Source organism: Papilio xuthus, unplaced genomic scaffold, assembly GCF_000836235.2.
Source record: "Papilio xuthus unplaced genomic scaffold, Pxut_1.1 DF826938.1, whole genome shotgun sequence".
NCBI classification, from domain to species: Eukaryota; Metazoa; Arthropoda; class Insecta; order Lepidoptera; family Papilionidae; genus Papilio; species Papilio xuthus.
In genome coordinates, this window is record NW_013531711.1 from 3405604 (window position 1) to 3432110 (window position 26507).

A 26507-nucleotide genomic window follows, 5' to 3' on the forward strand; every position below is an offset into this window, starting at 1 on the left:
GGTCGATTTATCTTAAACGAAGATGAAATAGGCGATAGCCCTATCGAATATCGGACCGAATTCTCTTGAGGAAAATATCGTATAGTTATTATATGAATCGGAAAAATACCTCTATTCCTAAATATTTGAAGGAAATATGTAATGGTTTAATTAGATATTAATTTTTGATTTTCAATATTTAAATAAACTAATAACGAAATAGTGTTCCTAAATCAATTAGATTCAATTTTAACAATACAAACATAGCGCCGCCAACAATGAATAATCAATGCGACTAACAAACAATTGTCCCGGAACATTCAACTCCAAGTGAATTGTGGCATTGGATTAACTACTCGGTCGGTGCGAACTGCGAACCGAAACTTCCACGAGAGCCGGCGACGAGATCATTTCCCTCTAATATTCAATTTAACTTTGACACTTCTCCCATCTGACGAAACTGCAGCCGGATTTTTATATTAGAATTATAAGTGACAAGTTTCTCCCGAACAAAACTTTCTTTGGTGAGAATTTTTTCAATATTTTTGACAATTCCAACGCTACGTCGAAATTAAAATTTGGATTTTCAAATGTAGGTCAACTGTTAAATTAAATGTCGCTCACTGCTATCATTGCACTTGTAAATACTAAAGGCATAGAGTAAAATAAAAAAGTAAAATAATTCAATTAAAATAAAGAAAGTTACATTTTTTAGATTGGACGCAAACATATTTAAAGCTATTAACAAAATAAAAAATAAAATGAAACACATATTAATATAATAAATACATTTCCAGAGCCACATTATGTAAACGAACCTTTTGAAAATACAAAACGATCTACATCATTCGAATTGGCTGTACTGTTTAGAATTCAGTTTAACCAACCTTTAGCAACTCTTGGCGTAAATCAAATTATTCTAACGATACAATTTCAAGTTGGTTGTAGTAACAATGCATGTTGCGAACTGTTTTAAGATCAATCATAAACTTATGTACCGTGTAGAATATGCTTTACAACGCGTGCGTAACAATTCATAAAGTGTAACGAGAGTTTACAGTTCTCTTTGGAAGTAAAGACGTTGAATAATCGATTTTCTTGCGCCCCGCCGTATAACGAGAAGGTCCAACACGATGTTTGCCTTAATATCATTGTATTTGTACTCATTTTCTTATCAACTTTAAGATCAGCAAAACGGCTCCTTTGATGTAATTTGACACTGCTGTAGAACACAGTCTGGAAGAACACGTAGGCGACTAATTAAGTTTGTTTTTTTTAATTTTGCGCGCACGGAGTCGCGGATGACAGTTAGTAGGAACTTTAAATGTTAGGTTCATTATTCATGAATATATATATCTAAAATGTTTTATTAGTGTTTTGGAATAAAATAAAAAAAACCTGAAAAAATACGTAAGTGACATTATGAAAATCAAATTTCAACTCCTATTAATTCTAATCAAAACACTTTTACTAACTAAAATATAACGTACTTTATTGAAATAGTTTGTTGAAAATACACGGCGTGACTTTTCAGAGGCATAGAATAGCGTCGTATTTATTACACTGTTTGAGCTCACTAAGTAGCACTTCACAATTTTAAACAGAAAAAAAAGCAACAGCCCTGGTATAAAAAGCTCGAGTTTTTCCTTTACTTCCTTTATCCTTTGACCAAACGGTAGTGGCTCTGACAGGTAATTTTCTACATTATTATAATATGTACACTGTACTCTAAGTATTGAAAAATATGTTACAATTTTATATGCATACGAAGTTTACACAAATTTAAAATGAAATTTTTCTTTTGTGCTATATCTTATACAAAAGAAAATGTGTTAAAGTTAACTCCAAAATTATAACTAGTAGGATTTTACAAATAATCTAACTAATATAATAAATGCGAATGGATTTATGGATGTGCGTTAGAAGGTCCATAATGGCTGCATGGATCTAGGATTAAGCACTGTCTGGAAAAACATACACTTGTTAAATCTACAAGTTTTTATTAATTACGCGTTGACAAAGTCGCGGGCAAATCTAGTTAACAATAAATTTCAAATTCTAGTATTACTAACAAAAACAGTTTTCCATATTATATATGTTTAATAACATAAAAAATATTAAACGTCCGGCATCCGAGGCAGTGTCGCTTAATGACACTAATCGAGAAACTTTTCTCCTAAAAAATGTCGTTAAAATACGTTACATTATTATTCTTTCTCCTCTAATACTCCAAATATATTGAGAGTTTCAGTAAATTACAATGCAAATCTGAATTTGAGCTAATGAAACAATACAATACAAATATTAACATAATAATTCAATTTAAAGTTATATTGGAAAAGTAAACAAACACATAATTATTTTCATTGCGATTTTAAATAATCCTTGCGAAACAAACCTTAATCCTCAAGATAGAAAGAAATTTATATTATTCAAAAGAACTTACAGTTGATGCCACATGGTGACAGGAGCTGAAATAAAGTTTATGAGTGTCGGAGTCGCTCACTGACACGGAGTAGAGACAACGTACATTTAAAAGCCGGAATCGATAAATAATTCATCTATGAAGTTCTTAAGCCGGGCATATCGAGCGATATCCGACATGGGAGAGAGAGTTTTGGTTTCGTGATTTCATTGCTATTAGGGCGGTCGAGTCGTTCCACGTTTATTGTCCAAGATACGAGTGGATTTGTGGAAGCAATTTCCTTTATACATTTTGTTTTGTCCTTTTCCCTGCAGTTTGATGGTCCGCTCTTAGTGAGTTGTGGCCCGAGTTCGATTTAACGTAACTCCCTCAATCAGTACGATACGCATCTCGACCGTGACCTGAGAATAAAAATGGACAAATCTAATTATAAAATCCGATCACGTATTCTACAGCGAGCGAGAACTAATTTAGCGACAGTTTCTTTTCTAATGTCATCAATTTTTATCCGTCTTGCTAAAAGTTCAATGAGACAGATAAAGTCTAGGCATTTTTTAATCTTTATTGACTTTAGTCAGGGTCAGACTAGATAGATAGAATTATTTTAAATTCCAAAATCCTTGCGATTGTAACACAAACCTTTTAAAAGACAATAGTCTGATATATAGATAAATTTATTTGTATTTTTAAAACATTTTTCAATTTTGGAACAACCCACCACTGTCTTCTTAGGCTCTTAGCAATTATTGCTTAACATATATATTAGTTATTGTAACACGAGTCAACTCACAAAAGAAATTCTACGTGTTTTTAAAATGTACTGCACTTTCGTTTATTTGTTGAGAATATAAAAGTGCTTTCCAATCAAAATAAACACGACATAGTCGTTCAAACACGCATTTCAGCAAACTTAGGTCTATCGTCTACAACTTTTCCTTTATTCGCTAAGTTTTCGTCAGACTCGTCGTCTTCACCCCTCGCTCAACGTCGTTGTACCGACCGAATACATTTACCTTGCATGCCATTGAATTTATTCGGGCGCTGTTTGGGTAAACACTTCGCTTTATATGCATTTACCTCAGTGGACCAAACTATTTTAGATTTCGTCCAAGGGTTTTAGCACTTGAACGTCAGCTGGGAATAACATTTTGTAAATTAAAGAATAGATTAGGTTTTTTTATATTAAATGTAAAGTTCTTCAAAGAAATTCCATTTATGATGGATGATCCAGATTCAATTCCTAAATTAATAAAATAGATTCGAACCTAGTAGTTTATATTTAGCAGAATCCAACCGACCGCGAACCGATAATAAAAAGTAAATATAATAGTTCAGACCAAGCGTACGGATGTATAAGTTAAAATAAAGTGAGCATTGATACGACGGCATTTGAGGAATCAATCAAAGGCTACCGATCCACCGTTCGTACAATCGGTATGCGTGGGCCGGACGAGCTAATCAAACTAATGGCCGCCAGAGGGCCCGCGCGCCGCTCCGCCGCAACAAATCACAACAATAACACTCACAAGCCTGATTGATTACTGGCCAACGACTCAATATTCTTTGGTATACCTTCATGATTATACATATTTTATTTCGCGGTGAAAGCATGATAACTTCTATATGTTTACTTTGGAAAAACATGACCTAATTTATTTTTAGAAAATAAACCTTATTTATTATTACATTAACAAAATTGATTAAGATATCGCTATAACATACTTTGTGCAAATAACGGAGATCATAACGTAACAATTATTACATACTAACTATCCCTGGCGATTCTGACCACGCGGAACCCTATTTGTTCTTCCAGACAAATTTCATCAAGATCCGTTTAACCGTTCCGGAGATACCTCCAAACAAACGTCCATTCATCAAAACATTCGCATTTATAATAATATATTTATTACGAGGCAAATGCAAATTATTGAATTAAAGGTATTTTTTGTTACTTTTAGTAATGTTGAATAACACAGATCTATTGGTATGAATATAGACAAGGATTTCTTGTACCATATTTTCAGTCACGCGAATAGTTATTGAATAATATATTACAGTAATATTTCATTTACCAGCTCAGAGCAATGTATAGTGTGGCATGTGATGGGACTCGATCATTTTTAGCTCCGTGGCATGCTGTCAGGCTGACGTCGAGTTAGCGTCAGTCGGTCGCTCGGCTCGCTCCGGCTCTGAAGCGCGCTTGCCGATTGGACATTTATTAAGTAGGAAATACGAATGCCTCAACGCAACTACCAACTTCAACTAGTCTAACAACTCCGACCACTATTCATTCGAGTTGTTTAACGTTCAAAATGTACAGAAATAAAACATGTTTCCAATTTAAAATCGGATTGCCATCGCAAGTGACGTGGAGGAACACAACAATACGAACGTCTCTTAGTATTCCCCTGTCGACGCAGAGATTTTTATCGAGCTTTCCATAACTGTAACACATGCATTTAACAGACAGTCCTCGACCAGACTTTCACAGGTAACAGCGTTTATCTTTTTGTTGGCTTGACGTAAAATGCAAATCAATAGTTGGGTCGACCCAGTTTTATTTTACCATTATGCATCGCGCTGCCGTTTAGGTATTCATGGTATTTTTGACTACACAGAACTGAATGTCGCCCGAGCCTTAGCGACCGCCGCTTTCGCATAAAAATTCATAGAGACACGTGAATAATGTTCGACGGCACTTTCTCGAATGTTCGGCATCTATACTATGTGTATTTTGTTCAATTTATCGTGATCATAACTTATATTCTTAACTTCGACTATACTGAAAGTTCTGTCTACCTGAAAGATATGTCTTCTATTTCCTAGTAAAAACCGCAAGGTCCAGCTTTGATCTTGAAGAAATCTATATATTCAATGGGATATATCTTATTCCTATTGACTATGGCCTAGTCAACTCTAACTTAGGGTAAACTCCGAGCCCCTCGGTGGGGGCGTATAGTGAACTGATGATGATGATGTTGATATCCCATTCAAAACGAATTTTATTTTTAATGTACTTTAACTTCTTTAGTATAAAATTGAATACGCGTAGGAGGATTTCATCCGTTGTCCACAGATTATGTCCAATACAAAAGCGACGCCAAAGGCTAGGAAATAATGTTCCCATCATATTTCTCGGCCCACTTTATAGACAGGTATAACGTCATCCGTCTGCACATCTTACTGTGCGGCTTCGACAATATAAACGAGGAACAGCTGCTTATTGTATCACTGACAGCAAAGCCCTGGTCCGCCATTGTTGGGCTCGTCCTAAGGAATATAATAGCGACTTACTTGATCCTGAGAGACCACAATACGTCTTTATTTCACGCTTATAGACCATGGGACCTACTTTCACTCTAGTTCTATCTCTTATAGACTGCATAGTTTAAAAGAATATAATACATATTTATATTTATAAGAGTAAGTTATTTTGTAATTGCCAGAAAATATAGCGTAACCTGTTGTTAATACGGACTAACGGTAGCGCGTTAAAGAAGATAAATTAAGTTATTTAGTCATACTTATATATTATGTAACTTACATAAATTATCTCAATTTAAATTATATCATTTTGCTTAGTCGTATATTTTAGCTTATGTTCGTTTAAGTTACTTTCAAATATGTTTTATTAACCGTAAATTTAGTGAAAAATGTACTTATACATTTGTATAAAATAAATGTTTCTCAAAACAACAAAGAAATTGTTTGTCTCTAACATAGTGTATATCTATAAAGAGATTCAGTTACAGACATAATATCATCTGACATTAATTGTGTTTAACTGATACTTTTCTTTAGATCTATCGCAACAAGAATAAAGATTTCGGACCCGTAAAGCTAATGAAGTGTGCCGCGAACACTTTACCCGTGTCAGCCTGTCAGAAACACGTCATATTTGGTATATGTTTTTTTTATAAACGAACACAACGTCGATTCTAGTATGATTTTGATAACGGTCTAAGATCCTAATTCTATATCGCTTATAAAGTTCATATCTAATTTATCCGTGTTTATAATAAGCAATAATAACATCGTAAAATATTATATTTTAACTAATTAATACTTAAACAATCAAAGCAGGATAATAAAAAGTATTCTTTTTTTAAAAAAAAAAGTCATCTGTTACTTTGGTTTGATCATCTTTGCTTATTTTCATTTCTTTCTCTGGCAATCCCAATAGTATATATCTGTCGTGAAGATGAAAATATATGTTACAGTTCTTTTGCAAATAAACGCATTAGTCCATTAGCAGTAACGATCAATATTGAATAAAGGATACGCTTACATTAACTCGTATCTGTTAACAGTAATATAAAGGCGTGTATTTCTGAAAGCGTTCACCTAAGCTGTCACATCGTGTAACAACGAAGAGTAACATAAAAGGGAAGGTGTAAACATAATACTAATTTGTGTGCTATACGTCGAAACAAATTGTATATTTTGATACGGTGTCGTGGTTAAGAACATTAGACCTCCAGCGCCGTGGGCCCTGTCTCCGGTTTCGCAGAAGTGTTTTAAGCGACGCTCTCTGATATCCACACAGCCTTTTGAACCGCTTTTTTCTTGTCCTTTTTTGCTTAAAAAAGACGACTCGTTTCTCCGAAGTGTCATGTTGTAGTTCCAGTATGAGATCGTGTTCCTTTATGGTGCAATTTTTAAATTGATATTTTAATTTTTATATTTACAATATAGACTCTATTTATCAAATTAGATGTCACATAAGAAAGTAGAATGATGTGATTTTTTGCTAATCCGATTTTAATATTAAATAGTTTGATGTAAAAATACTAAAATCGTTAAAAATGTCTCCAATCTAAACTTATATAATAAAGGAAAAAAAAACGATTTTTTGTGGTTATAAAAACAATTAAATCACTAATTGAAGATTTACGTTCAATAGTGAAATAATGAGACGCTAAGTTCTTAAGTAACATGAACTTGAACTTGAAGAACATTCAGCTAAAAAAAACTTTTTATTTCCATCTTACTTTAGTTATGATGTAAGGAATAACGTGAGCATTTCTCAAGCTTTACAAAAGTTTAAATAAAAGACAGATGCGATGGCCGGGCCGTATCCCGTCCGATCGGCTAGCGCGTACACCTGAGCGACGGCCGGTTGAGAACAAAGCGAGCAATTGTTCGCGTTATATTAACCCAGAATTTCATTGAGGAATTATTATTCGAAACGGTTTATTACGAGATTTATGTTATATAATATTTACTAGCACAGATTTAATTACGATTTAAAATTGTTATAAATTTCGAAAGTATATTTTAGGTCAATAGTATACTACGTAAAGGCAAACCTTTTGGCAATGGGTTTATGCAGGATTACGTTAACTATATCTTACTATTCATTGGAACGACGGATAAAAAATTATAAAGTGATCATCAAGCACTATGCGTGTTAGCTCAAATTATGTTGTCGCGCCAAAAAAGCAATAAAATGCATCTGAATATTAAAACAAATCTATTTTTTTTCTACTTATGTTTAACCAACTTCAAAAAGGGCGAGGTTATATAGAATAAATTTAAGCAGTATTAATCATTTAATTTATATAAATATGACCTATAAAGAGGAATGCATAAATTTATTTTCGCTTACAAAGTTTTCTCTATAAACAGGTCAATGTTTGACCTAGCGTTAAGTAGGGGATGAAACTTTATAATGTAATCAAGTTTTCTGAAGATGTCTATCGCTTGAAAAATTAACTTTCTAATATTGAAAGAAATTGAAATATAGTAAGATTGAAAATTTCACATAATGTGATAAAGATATATTCAATTCATGACGTTTTGTTGTTTAATAAAAAAAAAGGTCAAAAAATGACAATTTATTTTTCCCAGTCATTTACGTTGAATGTTCTCAGCACCAATTGTATGATGTTTTATTACTTATAAAGTTTACGGCACTGTATTATTATTTAACTGCAGAAATAATAATCCTTTAATTATAATCATTTGTAAATTCTCATTTTCTTTCACTCAGCGATTAAAATGGATCAAACAAAATTGATACTTTATCTGTACTTCCAATTGTACTAATTTTTAGGGTTCCGTACCTCATAGGAAAATATTGGATCCTTATAGGATCACTTTGTTGTCCTTCCGTCCGTCTGCGAAACCATTTTTTTCTATGCTGGTTCCATTCTGTTTTAACCTTTTCTGTTTCCGGGATAATAAATTAACAGCAGTTCATCGCAAACAAAACTTTAAGCGAATTTATGCTCTCACAGAAGATACTAAAAAACTCGGACGCTAATAAAAGCAGACATCTTCATAACACGGAGCAAAAAGTAGCCGCGGAACATCGTGTACAAAAAACGAGCGTCCAAATTCTGCACGATACGTAGACCCTGCACCACTACCTGCTACTTTGTGACATCTTGAATTAGGGTTGCCAACATCCAATGTCAGTCTGTATGTTTGTTCGTCTCTATCTTGTCCAATTAATATATTAGTACATTAAGTATAATAACATTTTTAAATTTCTTTAAATTTTTGTAGAAAGATCATCGTCAACTAAGACACTGTTCTGTTTTTTGTGTAAAATAGTTGGTGCGCTTAGATTTAACAGCGCAGTACTTGTTATACAAAAAAACTACGATTTCAATTCTAGAATATATATTAACTTTACACTATTACTTTAGGACACTTATATACCACAGATAACAAAAGTTTCTATAATTTACAGATGTACAAATTGAACCAATTGTTTTCTATGTATTGGTTAAAATGTATAAGTAATTAGAGACAGCCCTAAAAGCTTCATCTGCCACTTGAACGATCGAAAGGTACGACGGCGCGCCGGTATCAGGAAGGAATGTATAGTGGGTGACTTGAACACTTCCTGTCCCTTTCCACCGTAACCGGTGTTCCTTATGCTAAATTTGTTTGCCGTCTCATTCGTACGCCAACATTTTCAATACTTACCTGCGCAATGATATACATCTGTTCAAAGCGTGCCTCCCGCTCGCACAGGCCGCGGTAAATGGATTGTTGATATTGCCGTCTCTTGCCGGCGTCTCGTGACAGGGGGTAGACGGTGTTGGAACGCGCTTGTGTTGGTGTTCGTTTATTTAGTGAACTTGGAAGCTCGCGCGCGTGTTGTGCATAGGGTGTCGATACGAGTGTGTGCGTGAGTTGTAGAGGCGCGACATAGCTTTGCCGTCTCCATGACTTAAAAGTTTTGTACGGAATGAAACAAGCGGGCTAGTTCTGCGCCGGCCGGCTCGTTGCACGGACGCGTTTGACTCGTTCCCGCCGAACTTCTTCGTAACTACGAATATAAACTTGTTTTATAAATACAACAATTTACGATTTTATATTCAATTTTCGTGCGACATTATTTATTGATGAAAGAAATTTAGTGACTACGTAATAGATCATAAACGTGTTATGTTTATTTTTTTGTGAAACTGCAACGTGTATGGTTCAATGGACTACGGAGGTTGGTCGTCATACTATTCTCATGTGCTACAGTGTACCCAACCAAAAGCTCCGACGTTATGTTTTTTATTTATTCATTATTACACAAAAAATTATTTAAAAGGAATCGCCAAATTATATTTCTATAATTACATTAATTAGAAGTGATTTATATTGGCCTAAACATACACACAACATACCCAAAAAGTATTTTCAAATGATAACAAAGTATCAAGATTTTTAGTCCAAAAATTTTCGTATTATAAAACTACAACTCATCCATATTCCAATAATATAAATCAAACACAATTCATTCAAAAAAATATTTTAGTTAAAACGAAAGTTTGCGGTTTAAATATAAAACACAATGGATTTTGTCATTGTCTTTCGAATATCGAACAGAATGAAGTTGGGTTGAACAACCGTAATATATAAATAGATACAGATTGTACAGAAACGTCGACTAATGTAGACTCCCTCATATAAATCATTAGGCACCGCCGAAACATTTCTTATCTGTGACAGCTCATTCTTAGAGTTAACGTTGCGTTTAAATTATAACTGTAAATACGTTTGTTAATATCACCTGCACGTTGAACTTAATAAGACAATTTTAATAAGTGAAATTGTACCTCTGAGTAGTAAAAGATAACCTCAAAAATGAAGTCTGCCTTCAACTAATAAGAACAATTTTTAGGAAAACAAATTGTTAAAAATGAAATTGACGACAAATAACTTGAATTTTAAGTTAAGTTTAAGTTACAAATAAACATTAATACTAATAAACAAAAAGTCCGATCATTTTTAGGTAATAAATAAGTATTATTTTAATTTTACCAAAATAAAGCCAAGACTTAACACTGAAAAATGTAAACAAATAACGATAATTAAATTTCATTTATATATAGGCATTAATAAGCTTTATCAGAATAAACTAAGTAGTAAAATCATTAAAGTACACATAAAATGTTTCCGTGGACCTTGAACTGGACACAAGGTATAAATTAGTCTCGTAATTACACCGAGCAGGTAATATTTATGTTACAAAATTTCATAGATGTCATTGATAAAATTTTTACTTTTTGTCGATTTAAACAATTAAATTTACGATACAAAATCTATGAAAAAGTCAATGTGGCTAGATAAAATATGATAAAAAGTCATTTTTATGTGGTCAAAATTGTTGAGGATTGTTTGAGGAAAATAACTCGAAAATATCATACACTTGTATCGTCCATGGTATTCAATTACAAGATATAATAATTTATTTTCATTCTCTCTAAAGAAAACATTGACACATCTAATTCATATTTAAAAAAATATGAAAGCTTCGAATTTGGAAATATACATAGTTCAAATATTTTTCTGGTCAATTTTCTTAATAGAAGTATTGTTAAAAGCTTGTATAAAAGTGTAAAATTGTTCAATTCCTGTTGCTAATGTTGAAAAGGAAATATTTATAAAATAATAAAAAAAAATCCGCCATCTCATTACTGTAACGATGGCGACATCCTAAGCCGTGTAAAGCTACTTTTCTTCAGAGCTGATTAAAGCAACGTAACAGGCGGTAAGCCGCCGTCTTAAAGGTCAAGCCAATGATGTTTTATCGTATACGATTCGTGCATGTATTCGTTTATTTGTTCACATTTTATTTACAGATGTTTCTACCTAAGTAAAAGATCCAAAAATTATTTTTCGTGTAGGAAGATCCTAATTCATCTTTCAACCTCAATAATAAATAAAGGCCAAATAAAAATTTTTGTTTTTGAGCATCATCAAATAGCTACTGAAATGTACAATATATGTACAGTATGCTTATAAGTTTTTTTGAAAAATGTCCTATTTACTTTCAACTCGTTTGAAAATTAACAGAGTTCGATTTACTAATTAACTTGCCATCCCTTAACAACGAGGCTCTAAATATTAATAACACGAAGTCCATAAAAACTCCACGCCGTAAACTGGCAAAGTTTACCCCACAGACATCAAAGTGGCCGTAACGCCCCTTTCAATCCGAACAGAATCTCTCCCATCGCCACGCTGTTACATCTCCTTGTCCGAAACAATTGATATCTCTATTTGTATCAATAATACGGCAACCAGACGTTTACGTGTATTCTGTACGTGTGTTGAATGTAGTGGCTTCCCTTCTGAAGTTCTACTCACAAACATATTGTTAATATTTTATACAATACTGTTTGGGTTAAGCTAATTTAACTACTTTCTTGAATAGTCAGTGAAACACAGTTCTGTAATTATATTTTATACTTCGTAAAATTTTGAAATTGTTATTAATTACGCATGAAATTAGGGTCTAAGTTGGTCCTAAAATTTAAGCTGATAATTCAGTTAAATAACTGCACACTTTTTTAACAATAAGAAATTAAGCTAAATTGTCTAACTATAAATTTTAAATGAAAATTTTCCTTTAAATTCTTGAATCTCAAGAACTATCACAGATAATTAACATTTTGATTCCTATCATTGTAGAATTTCACTAAAATTCGTTTAATAAATATTAAGGAATAATTGTTTCCATTCTTGTCTTATGTTTAATGAATTGCTAACGAATCGTAAGCCTGTGGCACTTTTGTCTTCACGCAGTTTAATCATTTGTTATTTGTAGATATTTCTAAATAGTTTTAGGACAAGTCCCTTTGATTCTGAGGAAGTTTGCGGTTGTGGTTTACGAAGCAATAACGCCTTTGGTAGCATTTAATTGATTTCGTACTCAAGAAACTAATTAGACTTGAGGTCGATGTAACCAAACTGCGTTAATAACTTAACGTTCACTGGACTTGAAATAATCTTAAGCAATTTGCAATGTTATAAATTAAACTTGAACAATTATAATATTTACCAATATAATTTTCTTTATATTTACACAGAAATAAACTTATTTACTTAAAAAAAAAATTGACAGACCGACGGACAGACAGCAAAGTGATCATGTAAGGGTTCCGTTTTTTTCCTTTCGAGGTACGGAATCCCAAAAATAAAAATCAAAAATTTGCTAACAATTTAAAAATTGTTTATACTAAATACAGTTAACGCTGGTGGCCTTTTCAGTACAAATACTTATTAATAACATAGACTAAAAAATATTATAATTTGATAGGGCATTCTAATAGTCTAATAAATTCATAACGCGGTTGTACATCCTGTATATGACGGTATGAGCGAGCTCACTAATTTGCTGTAAACAAAAAAAAATGTAACTTTCCTACCGTTTCATAGCGTAGTACCAAAGTGTCTGGACAAACCCGCAATGGGTTTATAGACACTTTTATTGTAAATTTGTATCTTATTCCTTGTTTATATAAATAAATAAAAAAAAATAAGCTTACCTACTGTTCCATTTCATAGCGTAGTACCAAAGAGTCAGGATAAACCGGGTTTATAGACACTTTTATTGGAAATTTGTATATTGTTCCTTGTTTATAAAATATAAATAAGTAAATAAAAACAATAATTATGTCTTTGAATGTCAGATTAAATTATATTAGTTCAGTTTAATAATAACATCACTATTTATATTTAAATTTTAACTCTATCATAACTTTTATTCAACCAGGAAGGGTCGAAAATACCTTTTCAGTTGTAAATTGATTTGAAGAATAGTTTTGAATGGTAACTTCCGCTATTGTTCTGTATCAAAATTTAATAGAGATATTATTTCTATTTGGTTCCGACTACTATCGGGCAAACAATATTTATTCAGTATCCCAGCTAAGGAGCTTACAATTCGCTACCGTTACAGTATTTCATTAATAATTCAAAGTGAATTTTCAACGACCGCAGCCTATCTTTTGGGCTACCAATTCATCTACTTGGATTAGGAAATTGCGAGAGGAAAAATTATTTACCTTACAAATGTTTATAAATAAACAAAAGAATACCGTGACTTTAAAAAAAAGGCGAAGAATATGAATTTAAATTTAAACAGTAATTTTAAAATGTGTACCTTTTTTTTTGGTTTCAACATTCATAGAATACCGCAGACATATGTCGCATGAGATAAATCTAAAAAGAAATATTATAAACCAAAAAAAAATTACATAGCAAAAGTTCTTGTATTTTTTGCTAAATGCAAAATTATAATTACACTTCGAATTTATTTCTTTTACGGAATTATTACCCGTATCGAATTGTAGTATGAAAAAAACATAGAATGTAAAAATCGTTGGCTTCTAAAAATAATTAAATACGCTGGCTAAAGTTGAAACAATAAAATAATTGTGGTTTCGTACATCAAACTCGAATATAATCATTTACCATTTTAACCAAAACTTCGTACAGACAATGTACAAAAAAATAATTATTTAAAAAATTAAACAGCAAATGTTATTCAAATTGAAAGAAACCTCAATGATATTTGCATCAATGTAGTAAAGATAAGTATAACAAAAATAACTATTCACATGTTCCCTCGTACTCTATTAGTAGCGAGTTTCGACCCCCCAAACTGGAGGCAGACGCTCTCACTACGCGGTGCTTACGCGAGTCGTTATACACAGCGCATGTTCGAGTATAATTTGCTTACCGTAGATGTGACGGCAGATATTTTTATGTGGTTTAATGGCGTGACATGGATACGCGGCGCGGAGGAAACATCGAGTATTGTGTTACCGAGCTGAGCGGTCTTTATCGACGCGAAATTTCATTATATTCAAACCCCCTCATTCCGCCCACCATTCAATCGGAACACCTTCGTACAATTGGAAGGGCTGCCTCAATGGGTTGTCGGATGAAATTTCTTAACATTCTCCGTCCATAATGAGCGAAGCCTGTCGTACAATGGGCAGCGCTAACGGTGTAATCGTGAAACGAAACGAGATCGACAGATATGAAAGGAGATTAAAAGGCGCTTAATGAAGTCGTACGAAGTAATGTTACACGAATTCTTAAGATTTAACGAAAATAATTTTAAACTTTTTACGCTTAAATTTCCCTAAAGCGGCGAGGGAAATGCGAAACTTTATAGCCAATTACATAGCCAGTGAAATTCTCGAGAAGAAAGAATTTTAAATGTATGCTCTGCTTGCAAACAATTTACGCCTAAACAAAATTACCAACTGTCAATTTTGTTTCTAGTATGAAATTTTTCATAAAATACTGGGAGTACTACTTGCCAACACACAAAATCGTCGAATTACGGAAAATTTAGCCCATATAACATAAAATATTTATGACAATGTGAGAGCACTAAAACGAAGAAAAGCATTTCAAACTCAATTAAAAAATCAATTAATAATACATTTTAAATTAAGAATATATAAAAAACCCACTTAATAAACAAAATGCAAAATTAGATTCAATTAAAAGTAAGATGTACATACATACGATGCGTTAAGTTAGATATAGCAAGGAATAAAAACTAGTTTATTTGTCGGTGTATTAGTAATGAAGACATCATTACAGAACCGGTTCATATAACCGACGAGTCGCTCGGGAGAGATTCCTGTTGCCTACGGTTTTCTCAGAAATATGCCCATCATGTTGCCACGTTAGAATTCGGCGGTAATAAATAAAGCTATAACATCAAAATATCATATATAAATACAACCATCTCTGCTGCTAGTATTCAAATAACAAAAAAAACATAACTTGTAACTAAATTATAAAATTCCAAACCGAAATTATGTTCAGAATCTAAAATAATTTAAAGCTCGATCATCAGTTATGTTTTTAAAATACTTAAAGGTGTCAAAATAGGCCTAGAAGATTTAAATAAAATAAAAAGAAATGTGTGTACCCCTATGAAAATCTTTTAAGTAACATTGGAAAGGGGAGATTTAAAATATTTATTTACTCGGAAGGATTTGCCGTCAATTGAACAAAAATCACCGAAGCGATAAAACCGAGGCCATTAATCATACGAAATAAATTTTGAAACCCTCGTGTTACATCCATTGAATAGAACTTCACACAACAGCCGCGCAGATAACAACTTTCATTAATAACACACGCAATTATTGCCTTGTTTTATAAACAAAAATAAACTCTATAAAGCGTGTTATGGGTTAATCCTCAATAGAGATGTTTTACTAATAATTTTCAGAATAAATAACAAAATAAAAGTAATTTATGTCATTGAAAATTGTCTTTTATAAAAACATGTTTACAAATTCTAGCTAAAAAGTAGTTTTAAGATATTATGCCTGTCTGATAAAGATAACTGGACCTTTCCACCCCTTTCTTAGTCCCTTTTTTGAGGCTTATCTATTTAATTCATCTGCGGAGTCTTTCACGGCGCGATCCCTGACCGCATTGAGCGAAGGAAGATATCGGTCACATGACGGCCGCCCGACCCAAAAGATTGGAGTTAAATTTACCAGAAGACGTTTATTTATTCGCTGATAACCATGATAATAATCTCTTAGGGTAACTGGATAACGATGAATGATTATTTACTTACGTTTTAATGGATTATATTTTATGAATTGGAAACTCGATTATGTTTATTAAAGAGATAAATGTTGGAAAGAATACAGGATGTACTTTATTAGTTTTAGGCATTGCTAGTTAGAATCCTTTGGCGCAAATGGCGCGTTTTTATTACAATGTTAAGTGTCAGAATGATTAGTGATGGGACATAAACGTCAACATTTTAGGAAGGCTAGTATTGCGCCAGTACACCTACAGAATGTCGGATTTTCTTCCTAATATTAGTTTTAAATATGAAGATTTTAAAACTAGACCTTATAAATTTTTACATATTGAAAGATACACGTCGGGCATATGCAATTTTTTTGGTCCAAGTGTAATTTTGGAAACAAAAACTCCATCAACAATAAACTTGGTTGCCAATATTGATTTTACCATTCCAAGACTGGCACTGCGTTAACTCTTCATCCAAGTTTAACATCAAGTGATTAACAGTATTCATCTATATATTTTTTTTAATTTCTGGTAAACCTTTTTAGTTATAATTAAACATTGAACTGCTTGTATTTTAAGTTATCAATCGATGATTTTAAAGTTCATAAATATGAAATCAAAAACAAAACCGCTACATGCCAAAAGCCCTGTTGCATCCATACGGTGCCATACGAGGTGTGCAATAAGCCATTACCGACTCGTGTAATGGTCTTCGCAACCATTAACCGACCCCATACGGCTTTTTTAATGTAAACTCCGCAACTGTCATTTTATTATATTGATGTTTTTTAACTTCACTATTATATTCCTTATTGGTTTTATTGTGTTGGTAACAATGACATTTTCTATTGTATCGTATAGAGAGATAAATTGTGTTTGATTTATTTAAAAACTTGTGTGTTTGATGCAAGTATTATCTATGGATAAAACTTGTGTAAATGGATCGGTTTACATACTATGATTTTTCTTATAAATATAACATCATTTGATTCAGGCCATTGTGACAACAATTATTCGTAAATCAAAATAAATTAAGAGAAAAACATTTCATTAATACTTTTTTCGATAACATTTTTGATACTTTCCAACATAATATATATGATAGAAAGGTGTACAAACTAAAATTTACTTTAAAATATTTTTAATAGGTAGGTACATTTAAAATTTTCCCGAAATAATACCGTCGGAGTTCTTGGTTGGAAGATGTGATATTACGATAGTTATTGACGTAAAAAAATTTCTTTACAGATAATTAACAGATACCAGATCAACATAAGTGCGTTTTTGTGATATTTAATTGAAACAATGTGTGAATCGCGGACTTTTAGTTTCTCTGCCGTTGTGGTTCGGTGGTTCATTTTCGTTCTCCTCGGTATGGAGTGGCAGGTCAACTGTCAAGTATTACAGCAGACAGCAGAAATTGATAATTCATACAATTTCTATTACGAACAACCATGTTGCAGTGGACCTGTGTCCAAAAGCAAATACCACGTCAGACATAAACGAGGTAAGATTTATATTATGATATTTCTACATACATTTTCACTAATACAAAGAATAAGTGTACTATAAAATTATATTTATTTAGTTTATATCTTCAAGAGAATTTAAAAGCAAAGAAAACAACGGCATATTTTGGAACACAAAACTTTTACATTTAAATAATAAATATATTTTTTTTATATCGCATAAGAGTCAATCTGTAGCATGTTAAGCACAATAGTTACCGTGAACTATAAGATTGTTTTATAATAGTTATCTATTAATAAGGCAACACAATTTGAATTTTTAATCATAAATCTGTATCCATGCGTAGAAATCTTGTGAATCTATAGGCGATGTTCCGGAAAGATGCGTTTCCAAGTCATGATTCATCATTCATGATAATACTGGATACCTCAAACGCACACATGTATATTTGATTGTGTTTGTAGAACCTTCCTTGTGTGTGTAAATGTAAATATGCACACGTGTCTAACACTAGCACTAACACATGCGTAAAACTTATTCAAGGGTAACACGTGAGATGGGTATATCGTAAGTTTTATAAGTGCAAAGGAGACAAAACGATCCCATTGTTTCATTGCCCCCGCTGCAATGAAGAGAGAACATAATACAGTTGAAGTTAATGTTACTCTTGAAAAAAATTGCAATGTGTCATGGCAACTTGTTAAATAACTCTAACTTTATGTAGAACATAATTAAGGTAATGTAACGAAAAATGGACAAAAAATTAAGCGTTTGCCTACTAAAATATTTACATCAATACAACTTTAACTCTATGTGAAGATATTTTTTTTAGCAAGTGTAAATTAATTTGTAACATAAACAAGACAAATCGTTCGAAATTTTCCGCTTAACTGAGTTTTTCCAAAATAAAAGTAATTGAACGATAAAATAATATAAATCAGTTACAACATTTTTCCACAAATATACATTTAATTAAAAAAAAAAACAAGCATATTTATTTTGGTCTTACCGTGAGATAAAATAGATTTTCGTGTAAATTTTGACCGCTTATTTGATTACATATGAAAAACGTTACACAACAATTTTAGCTTTGACCGCGTTAGTGGACGTTTGGTCATCAAGCCACAATATTAATGCGCAGTTTACCGCTTCCATTAAACATTGCGGCTTTAAACAGTTCGCTGAGAGCTTAATGAATGCGGAAACTTGAATCATTAAGCCTCGTCATACTTAATGAAAATCCACTACGTATGAATCATACGCGTTACCTGAATGAAATGGTCAAGGATCTGTGTATAACGTCGTCAGCTCTTCAGTGCTAGAATTTATTTAAATAATTTTTAAAAATATCAACATGGGTACTCCATACACCTTAAGTTGTAACGAACTGGTGTAACCACCATTCACTACACGTACTATCTTTTGCCTACAAGAAAAAAACAATTTAATAATAAATATAATATCAAGTTCTTAAAATTTTATCTTAAATCCGCATTATTTCCCCCACAGCTGTTTACTCAAAGAACTTATTTATTTCCCAACACACACAACAAAATTAATCCAAGCTAAGTATTTTGGATTCTATAATACATCCCTCTCGTCAAGTATAATGGAGAAGATCGACAGTTCAACATCAAGGGTACACGGTTCAACTCGAACGTCATGAAAAGTGTCAATCACTCAGGTCTCCGAATAGCAAAACCGATTATCGGGCATATTAAATCTGTTATTGTTATCGACGGATCCGGCCAACGGACCGTGAAGTATATTAGGGACATCATAATATGCCATATTTTTGCCGTCAGCTGCACGCCTTCTCAAACGTTAAAATTTTTTGCAGTTATTAAATTCAACATTCAAGTCGTGGAATTAAATTTTTTACCCTCATAACAATTCATTTATGCTTTTAAAGAAAACTATAATTTAAAGTAATTATAGGACTTTATTCTTTGCTAGAGTAAACGTGAGCTCTGACGAGCATTAGGTCCAGTTTGTCATCAGCAGAGGCAATGTTTATCCAGTTGTTTTTAAAGTACGTGCATTAAGAATCCCTTGAATAGCCTTAAATGAAAGGGTGTCTACAGTCTGTATGACTACATGTCCGGCATTTTTATTCCGGTTATGAATGAGACCCATGATAAACCTGTTTGTAATAAGAGAATATTGAGAAGAATACGTATTTTTGTGAGTGACCTGTGAAAATAAACTTAAAAGTAAACTAAGTCCTTGAATCTCGATTCTCTTATTACACCATCATCCTTTTAAAATATCATACGCACATTATACTAAAGATTTTTATAATAAAATTAAAAGTTAACTCATACAAAAATATTTATTGACTCACTTGAAGTTTTCACACTAGATAAGAATATAGAAGAATAACCAGATTCTTCTGGTGATCGTTGAGCGTTACAGCGTTGCAAAGCAAGAATTTCAAACCACTATAATCCCCTTATTGCAACCTTACCTAAATGTGGCCACAGAAGGAGGCTTAAAAGGGCCACCATAATATGATAAATAAGACCCATTGACTTTAAAGAAGAAATTTTCTTGATGGAGAAAATATTCTAAAAAAATTACTCTTTGTTCACATCTGCTTAAAGTCCTAAATACTGATCGCAGATAAAGCCTAGAGAAAAAAAAGATATTCTTCTATCTCTTAACTTTAGTTACACCATAAGTGGAAAGAAACAATAAGTTAAATTTAAATTTAAAACATGTAAAGAAAATATTTATAGTCACGTAGGATTTCAAAGTCAAAACGGCCTAGGAGTCTGAGAGGCAAATGTCTGTGCTAGTGGTGAACAAACAAAAAATGTACGACGATTTGAAAGAAGGCGCTCGCTCAACCGGGCAAGTGAAAAGGGTAAAAAGAAACGCACAATAAGCGAAGGAGGCAACCACGTCCGGAGCAGTAGAAACTTGTACGCCAACCACTTTGACTAGTGACCATGTCTGTTAAACCGAATACGACTGTTTGTTCCAATGACTACTATTATTCTACATTATTTGCGAATACATCAAATTGAACTATGAATGTTTAGGATTAGGACGTTTCCTTGTCATATTTTGCTTAAATAGATGTGACATTTAAAACCCAGAGCAATCACTTTAGTACTTGAAAAATGTCTGTCCAGTGTACGAAGCTTATTATCAATAATATATATTATATAGGCAATAAAAATAATACCATCGATTTCAAAGAGCAAGTCACGTCTTGTATATTGTTTCTTTGCGGCCGACGTATTCAAACACCATGTAATATAAGTCTAATCGAAGGAGCACGTCCTCCGTGTCCCGGTGGGAGATGACATTACTTATTTTATCCTCCGGTGTACCGCAAAACATTTTGTTTGAAATTTGGTCACGTAGCTATGAAGCGAAGGGTGTCCCATATCGTATCTCCGGACCATTGCGATTGTCCATTGTATTCTCACGAGACAAAGGGTTAAGGACACGAAGGCAGCTAACCTTCGTCAAATGCTTTTTGGTAGTGAACATCCAGGTATTTGCGGTCGATCGGTTCGTTTAACTCAGTAGCATTTGTGCTATTTCACTAATATACCAATGCAAGTGGCATTCCTTTCAGATGTTAAACTACCAAGTACACTTCACTGTCTTATTAGCGAAGCTCCAGGAATAAGTAAACATACAAATTAACATGGTTACAAAACGAACAGAATAACCACTTAAAATCGGAGTGTTCAAAAGTTTGCATTGGATTTACAGCACTCTCAAAGGTTAACGCGAACAAGCCGACGCAACGGACTGTTCAACAAATAATGCTTTTGCTTATTCTTTCGCCTTTGAAATGCGCTGCTGCAAAATTTAGTTATTCAAATGTTGCTTTTGCTCACGTAAAAGGGTAAAGCCAATCTGAGATGTGAATTTCGCTTCCACGAAAGTGCTCCAACTGATGTTAATAATTTTATTTTCCTCATTTACGTTACAATTGTAAGCAAGAATATATTAGTATTTTAATAGTCACATTCATTCAACATTAAATACTATGTAACAGTATATCTATTGGTTGCCGTGTGGCCAGCAGGAGACCTTGAACTGTGTCAGTCTCAAAGATTCAGGTTAAGTCCACTTGGCGCTCGACCACCGTTGTCAATATCATTCAATGTCCAATTTAGTTTTCAAGGCTGAATGAATTGAATAACTCTTTACTAACAATTATTTTATTGATAGGATTGCTTTTTTCTGATAGTATAATTGCAGTGTCGGTTGTCTCTGACAAGCAGTAATGTTAAGTCAACTATATCGTTTGAATATTTCGTGCAAAACATCTGATTTCGATTTTTCAATGTGATAATGGTACAAAAGTGAAAATACCTAAAAATAACTAAAAGTGAACGCTTTCAGAAATAAGTCTTTCATTCTACAGTATGTTTTATAGAGAAACTAGCTGTCGCCCGCGACTCTGTCCGCGCGGTATTAAAAAAAACATAATTAGTTGCATATATGTTCTTCCTCACTATTTTCTATATTTAAGCCAAATTTCATCGAGTTCCATTCAGTCGGTCTGGAGATACCTTCAAATAAACATCCATCCATCTAAACATTTACATTTATAATATTAGTAAAATTGAGTTTGATAAAAACTTTGTTAGAAGCATAAATTTCTTTTAACAATTTTCTAACAATTTCCGTAATTATTAACAAATATAAATGTAAGCAAATTAACTGCTATGCGTTTTACATTTATGGCTCCGTGAAAACTTTTTGTTTGAAATTGTTTCAAGAGAAGTATTTCGATGTTAAGGCGATAGTGTGTGCCGAGTCGCAGGTTACAATGCGTGCTTTGACCGGCTAACATTCCATAAAAACTATGACCTATAAAAATTATGTGCCAATTCATTCGGAACTGCAACGCAAAATGTAAAACTATTTATTCGAATTATGCAGTCGAAGTCAGTAGAAGTTAAATTTACATTTAAACAACGCTGTTACAAAAGTTTATTTATAAAGTTGTTTGAATTTTATTCTCTATTACCTTCTATTTTCTGCGTTATGATATTTATTGACACTTTGAATTTCGTTATGAGATCCAACTTTTGTATTATTTTTGAACAAGATAACATAGTCTTGTCGTCCTTAATTTTTTTAAAGAAAGAAATGTATGAGAATATAGTAGTAAGATTTTTTAATAGATAAATCTTACTAATATTATAAATGCGATTGTTTGGATGGATGTTTGTTTGAAGGTATCTCCGGAACGGCTTAACGAATTTTGATGAAATTTGTCACACATGTTGAATATAGTCGGGAAGAACATATAATCTGCTTATTAAGATTTTTTAAAGTCCACACGGACGGAGTCGCGTGCGATAGCTAGTTGCGTTATAAAGCTTCGTGTAAAAACAAATCTGTGCTAAACACTATAATTATATCTTAATACAGAATTGCAGTATTACACAACTAAATATAAACAGTAACACAATAGTGCAATTAAACAATTTATATATAAACACTACAATAATTGATTCAAAATTTGATTCATTATACAAAACCAACAATGACACTGTGCCCGGGGCGATGCCGGAATTATGCCGATAACCTCAACTTACGTGAAATGCTGTCGTGAATTAATTATATTATTTTAATTTTGCTCTGATAAACGTAAATGTGTTATTGGATCGCAATTCGTCAATTGCTTTATTGATACAGGTAACGTGACTGGATTAAAGAGTCAGCATTTTACATAATTTCATTATTGTTACATGATTTATCGCTGTGTAATGAAGCTTAATTAAACAGTATTTTATTGATATTAATTTTGTTTGTACGTTTAAATATCTTATATTAATAGGTGCTTAACACACAAAGAAATAATCTTACTAATATTATAAATGCTAACGTTAAGATGGATAGACGGATGGATGGATGAATGGATCTTAGTTTGAAGGTATCCCCAGAACGGCTGAACGGATTTCAATAAAATTTGGCATATATAGAACATAGTGTGGAAGAACACATAGACTAATTAGGTTTTTTATTTCATACGGAGTCTCGGGCGATCACTACAATTATAATAATTATACATTTTTAATAAGATAGGATGATATATAAACTTATACGATGCATTTATTACGATTAATTTGTAAAATAAAAAATCAAAGTCACGCTTGCCCATTAATAATAATCCACAAAGCTAGCTCCCGTTAAACCACGTCAAAGAAATAAAGTTACAGAGGTTTTTACTCTCAAAACATAAGCAAAGCAACGAAATCCAAAATTAGAAATGAAAGCATAGTTTCCACAAATTAACATTAATGTTAAAGGCATCGGAATTAGCAAACAGGAAAACAAAGTTCTACGCAATCGTTTGCCTTAAACGCATACGAGCTTTTCTCTGCTTTTATATACGCCTTTGAATCATTGACTTGGCAACGTACTTTATGTATTTCTCTGAGATTTACTAACAAAAACGTTAAAAGTATTAATGTGATCGTTTGTTGCATTCAATCCATAAATATGTATGCAATATCATATGTTATTACACAAATTCGAAAAAAAAATAGCAAATTTTAGGTTCTACAAAATTGCATTTCTATCTTACCAATACTATAAATTCGAATGTTTAGATAGATGGATAGATGTTTGTTTGAAGATATCTCCGGAATGGCTGTATATATCTCGATTAAATTTAGCATACATTTAGAACATAGTCTGGAAGAACACATAGGCTACTAATTTGGTTTTGTTTTTTTTTAATACCGCGCGTACGGAGTCACTGACGACAGCTAGTAAATAATAAAAATGGTGTTCAGGAGTTAAAATTTCGGCAACATTTATTTTTAATTTTAAAATAGATTAAACCTTTAAAGTAAAACAGAATAATTAAAAAGGCAAGTTCATTAAGCGAGCAACGTTCAACATAGTACAGCTTTTATCGCTTATATCATCTTTATGGACCTCGTAACTCTACACCGGAAGACATCTATGCATAAAACTTGAATATTAGCCGCGGAATATTATACAAGAACCCTTCTTCGACAGAGCTTAGAAAAGCATTACCACGTTATAAAGAATTTAGTACCTTCATAGCATTTCGTATGTTTGAGTTGATTATATTTATATGCACAGTTTATTTCCAAATTTAAGGTTCGCTTTACGATGTCGGAATGAACGCGGTAAAGCTGATTTAAGTTTGGGAGACAGCGTGTGTTGACAGAATGGCGGCAGTATAAAGAACATAAACGTAACAGTTGACTGTTTAATGCTGGTTCAAACATCAACATTACTTTATGTTAGGAATATTTTTAACAAATGCTCTCAAAATATAAATTATTTGCTTAGTAAACTACGATAGAGGGATCAAATGCTTCAAACAACCTTGTTGTTATATTTAAAGTTTTTAGGCCTAAGACTTACAATTCAAATAGTGTTCCAAAGAATTGTTTGAAAGTATTCCTGCCGCCAAGTTACGTTTACGGACGTCAAAAGAGCCCACGAGGTACCACCCGCACCGCCTCGATGGAGCGGTTCTCTAGGAATTTTCTGCCTCTCATTAATGCGTGACCAGATGGTATTTCGGGTAATTAGAACCCTTTAAGAAGGAGCGTACCTCTTTCTCGTTTTCCCCTTCTTTTATAACAGAAAATTGTTGCAGCATTTTCAGGATAGGTGTATAAAATATGCATGTATTTTGAAACATGACTTGACTTGACAGAAGGCGTCGACAGTGCATCGCTAGTTCGCTCTATCTTGGGTTCTGTGTTTGGTCACGGTCCTTGTCAGCCCGATTGCCTTCATGTCGGCTGCTACTGAGCGCCGCCAATTTTGAAATATGACTTGCAAATGTTATCACAAAACTCATTTTTCTTTGTGAACATTTTTGTGTATTATAATATTTTTGACGTTGGTTTGTTCGACTTCAAGAAATACTTAACTTTAAAGATTTGAAACTGATTAATTAACTATATAAGTAATCTTACTTTACAATCCGTCAGTCTGCCTGTAAACGGTTTCTATCAAATTACATTTGCATCGGACAGTCCCGTCAAATTCGTTTGTGCATAATAGAATAAGTTTAATTAGTTACCAACATCTAGGTACCTAACCTAGCATTAATTAAGCTTTGTTCTCGATATTTGAAGTTGCTATTGGGCTTTGCTTATTATTTAAATCTAAATTATTGCTTTGCTGAGTTCTAATTGAAATTAGTTTCAAACTATTTTCAATTAACTCAAGCGCTATTTTGTGCTGTCATTTTATTTCGTTATATTACTCCTTGTATATTCTCGACAGAATAATGTTGGTATTAATTCTGTGTTACATTTAAAAAATTTCATTAAAATATAGTACTGTCTGCAAAAACGTAAAGGTATGGTTAGAAAAAGAATCTTAAAAAATTCACCCCCGAAAAAAGGAGTGCGCTTCAATCAATAAGTACATTCGGTCGTTTCGAATGCAGTCCGCGCTTGTCAAAGGTAATCGGATCCTTGTTGGAGCGACGTTCTTTTGTTTTCGCACTTATACGCCTTTAGTTTGTTTTGTTCTGTAATTCAATACTCTCGAATCTCGCGCCACTATTGACACTTCATGTCAAAACAACAAAGCTATTAAATGGGACACGCGAAAAAAAATTCTCGTAAATTAAAATACTATTGCCAAGTGACGCTGTCGAAACATGAACATGAAATCATCTTTTGATTGAAAAGTTAACATTTAACATAAATTATTAAAATACTGAATATCAAAAAATTGATTCAACGGTAGAAAAATGATTGAAACAAAGAGTACATTCTACGACTCAAAATAGAATTTTACAAAAGTTATTTCGAATTCTAATAACATTTCATAAAACAAT

General features: G+C 32.6%; 1 protein-coding gene across 2 annotated transcripts in view; it reads left to right on the forward strand.

The window, feature by feature from the left end:
• Sema2a (Semaphorin 2a) overlaps positions 1-26507 on the forward strand; it is a 303390-nt gene that overhangs the window by 197857 nt on the left and 79026 nt on the right. Inside the window, exons 1-2 of one of the 2 annotated variants that reach the window (XM_013317425.1) lie at positions 9639-9860; positions 17468-17726. The exons of the other annotated variant lie outside the window; for it this stretch is intronic. Coding sequence (XP_013172879.1) covers positions 17525-17726 — 202 coding nt within the window. The 5' untranslated portion in view covers positions 9639-9860; positions 17468-17524. Of the gene's footprint in view, positions 1-9638; positions 9861-17467; positions 17727-26507 lie in introns of those variants that run through there. 2 annotated transcript variants of the gene reach the window in all.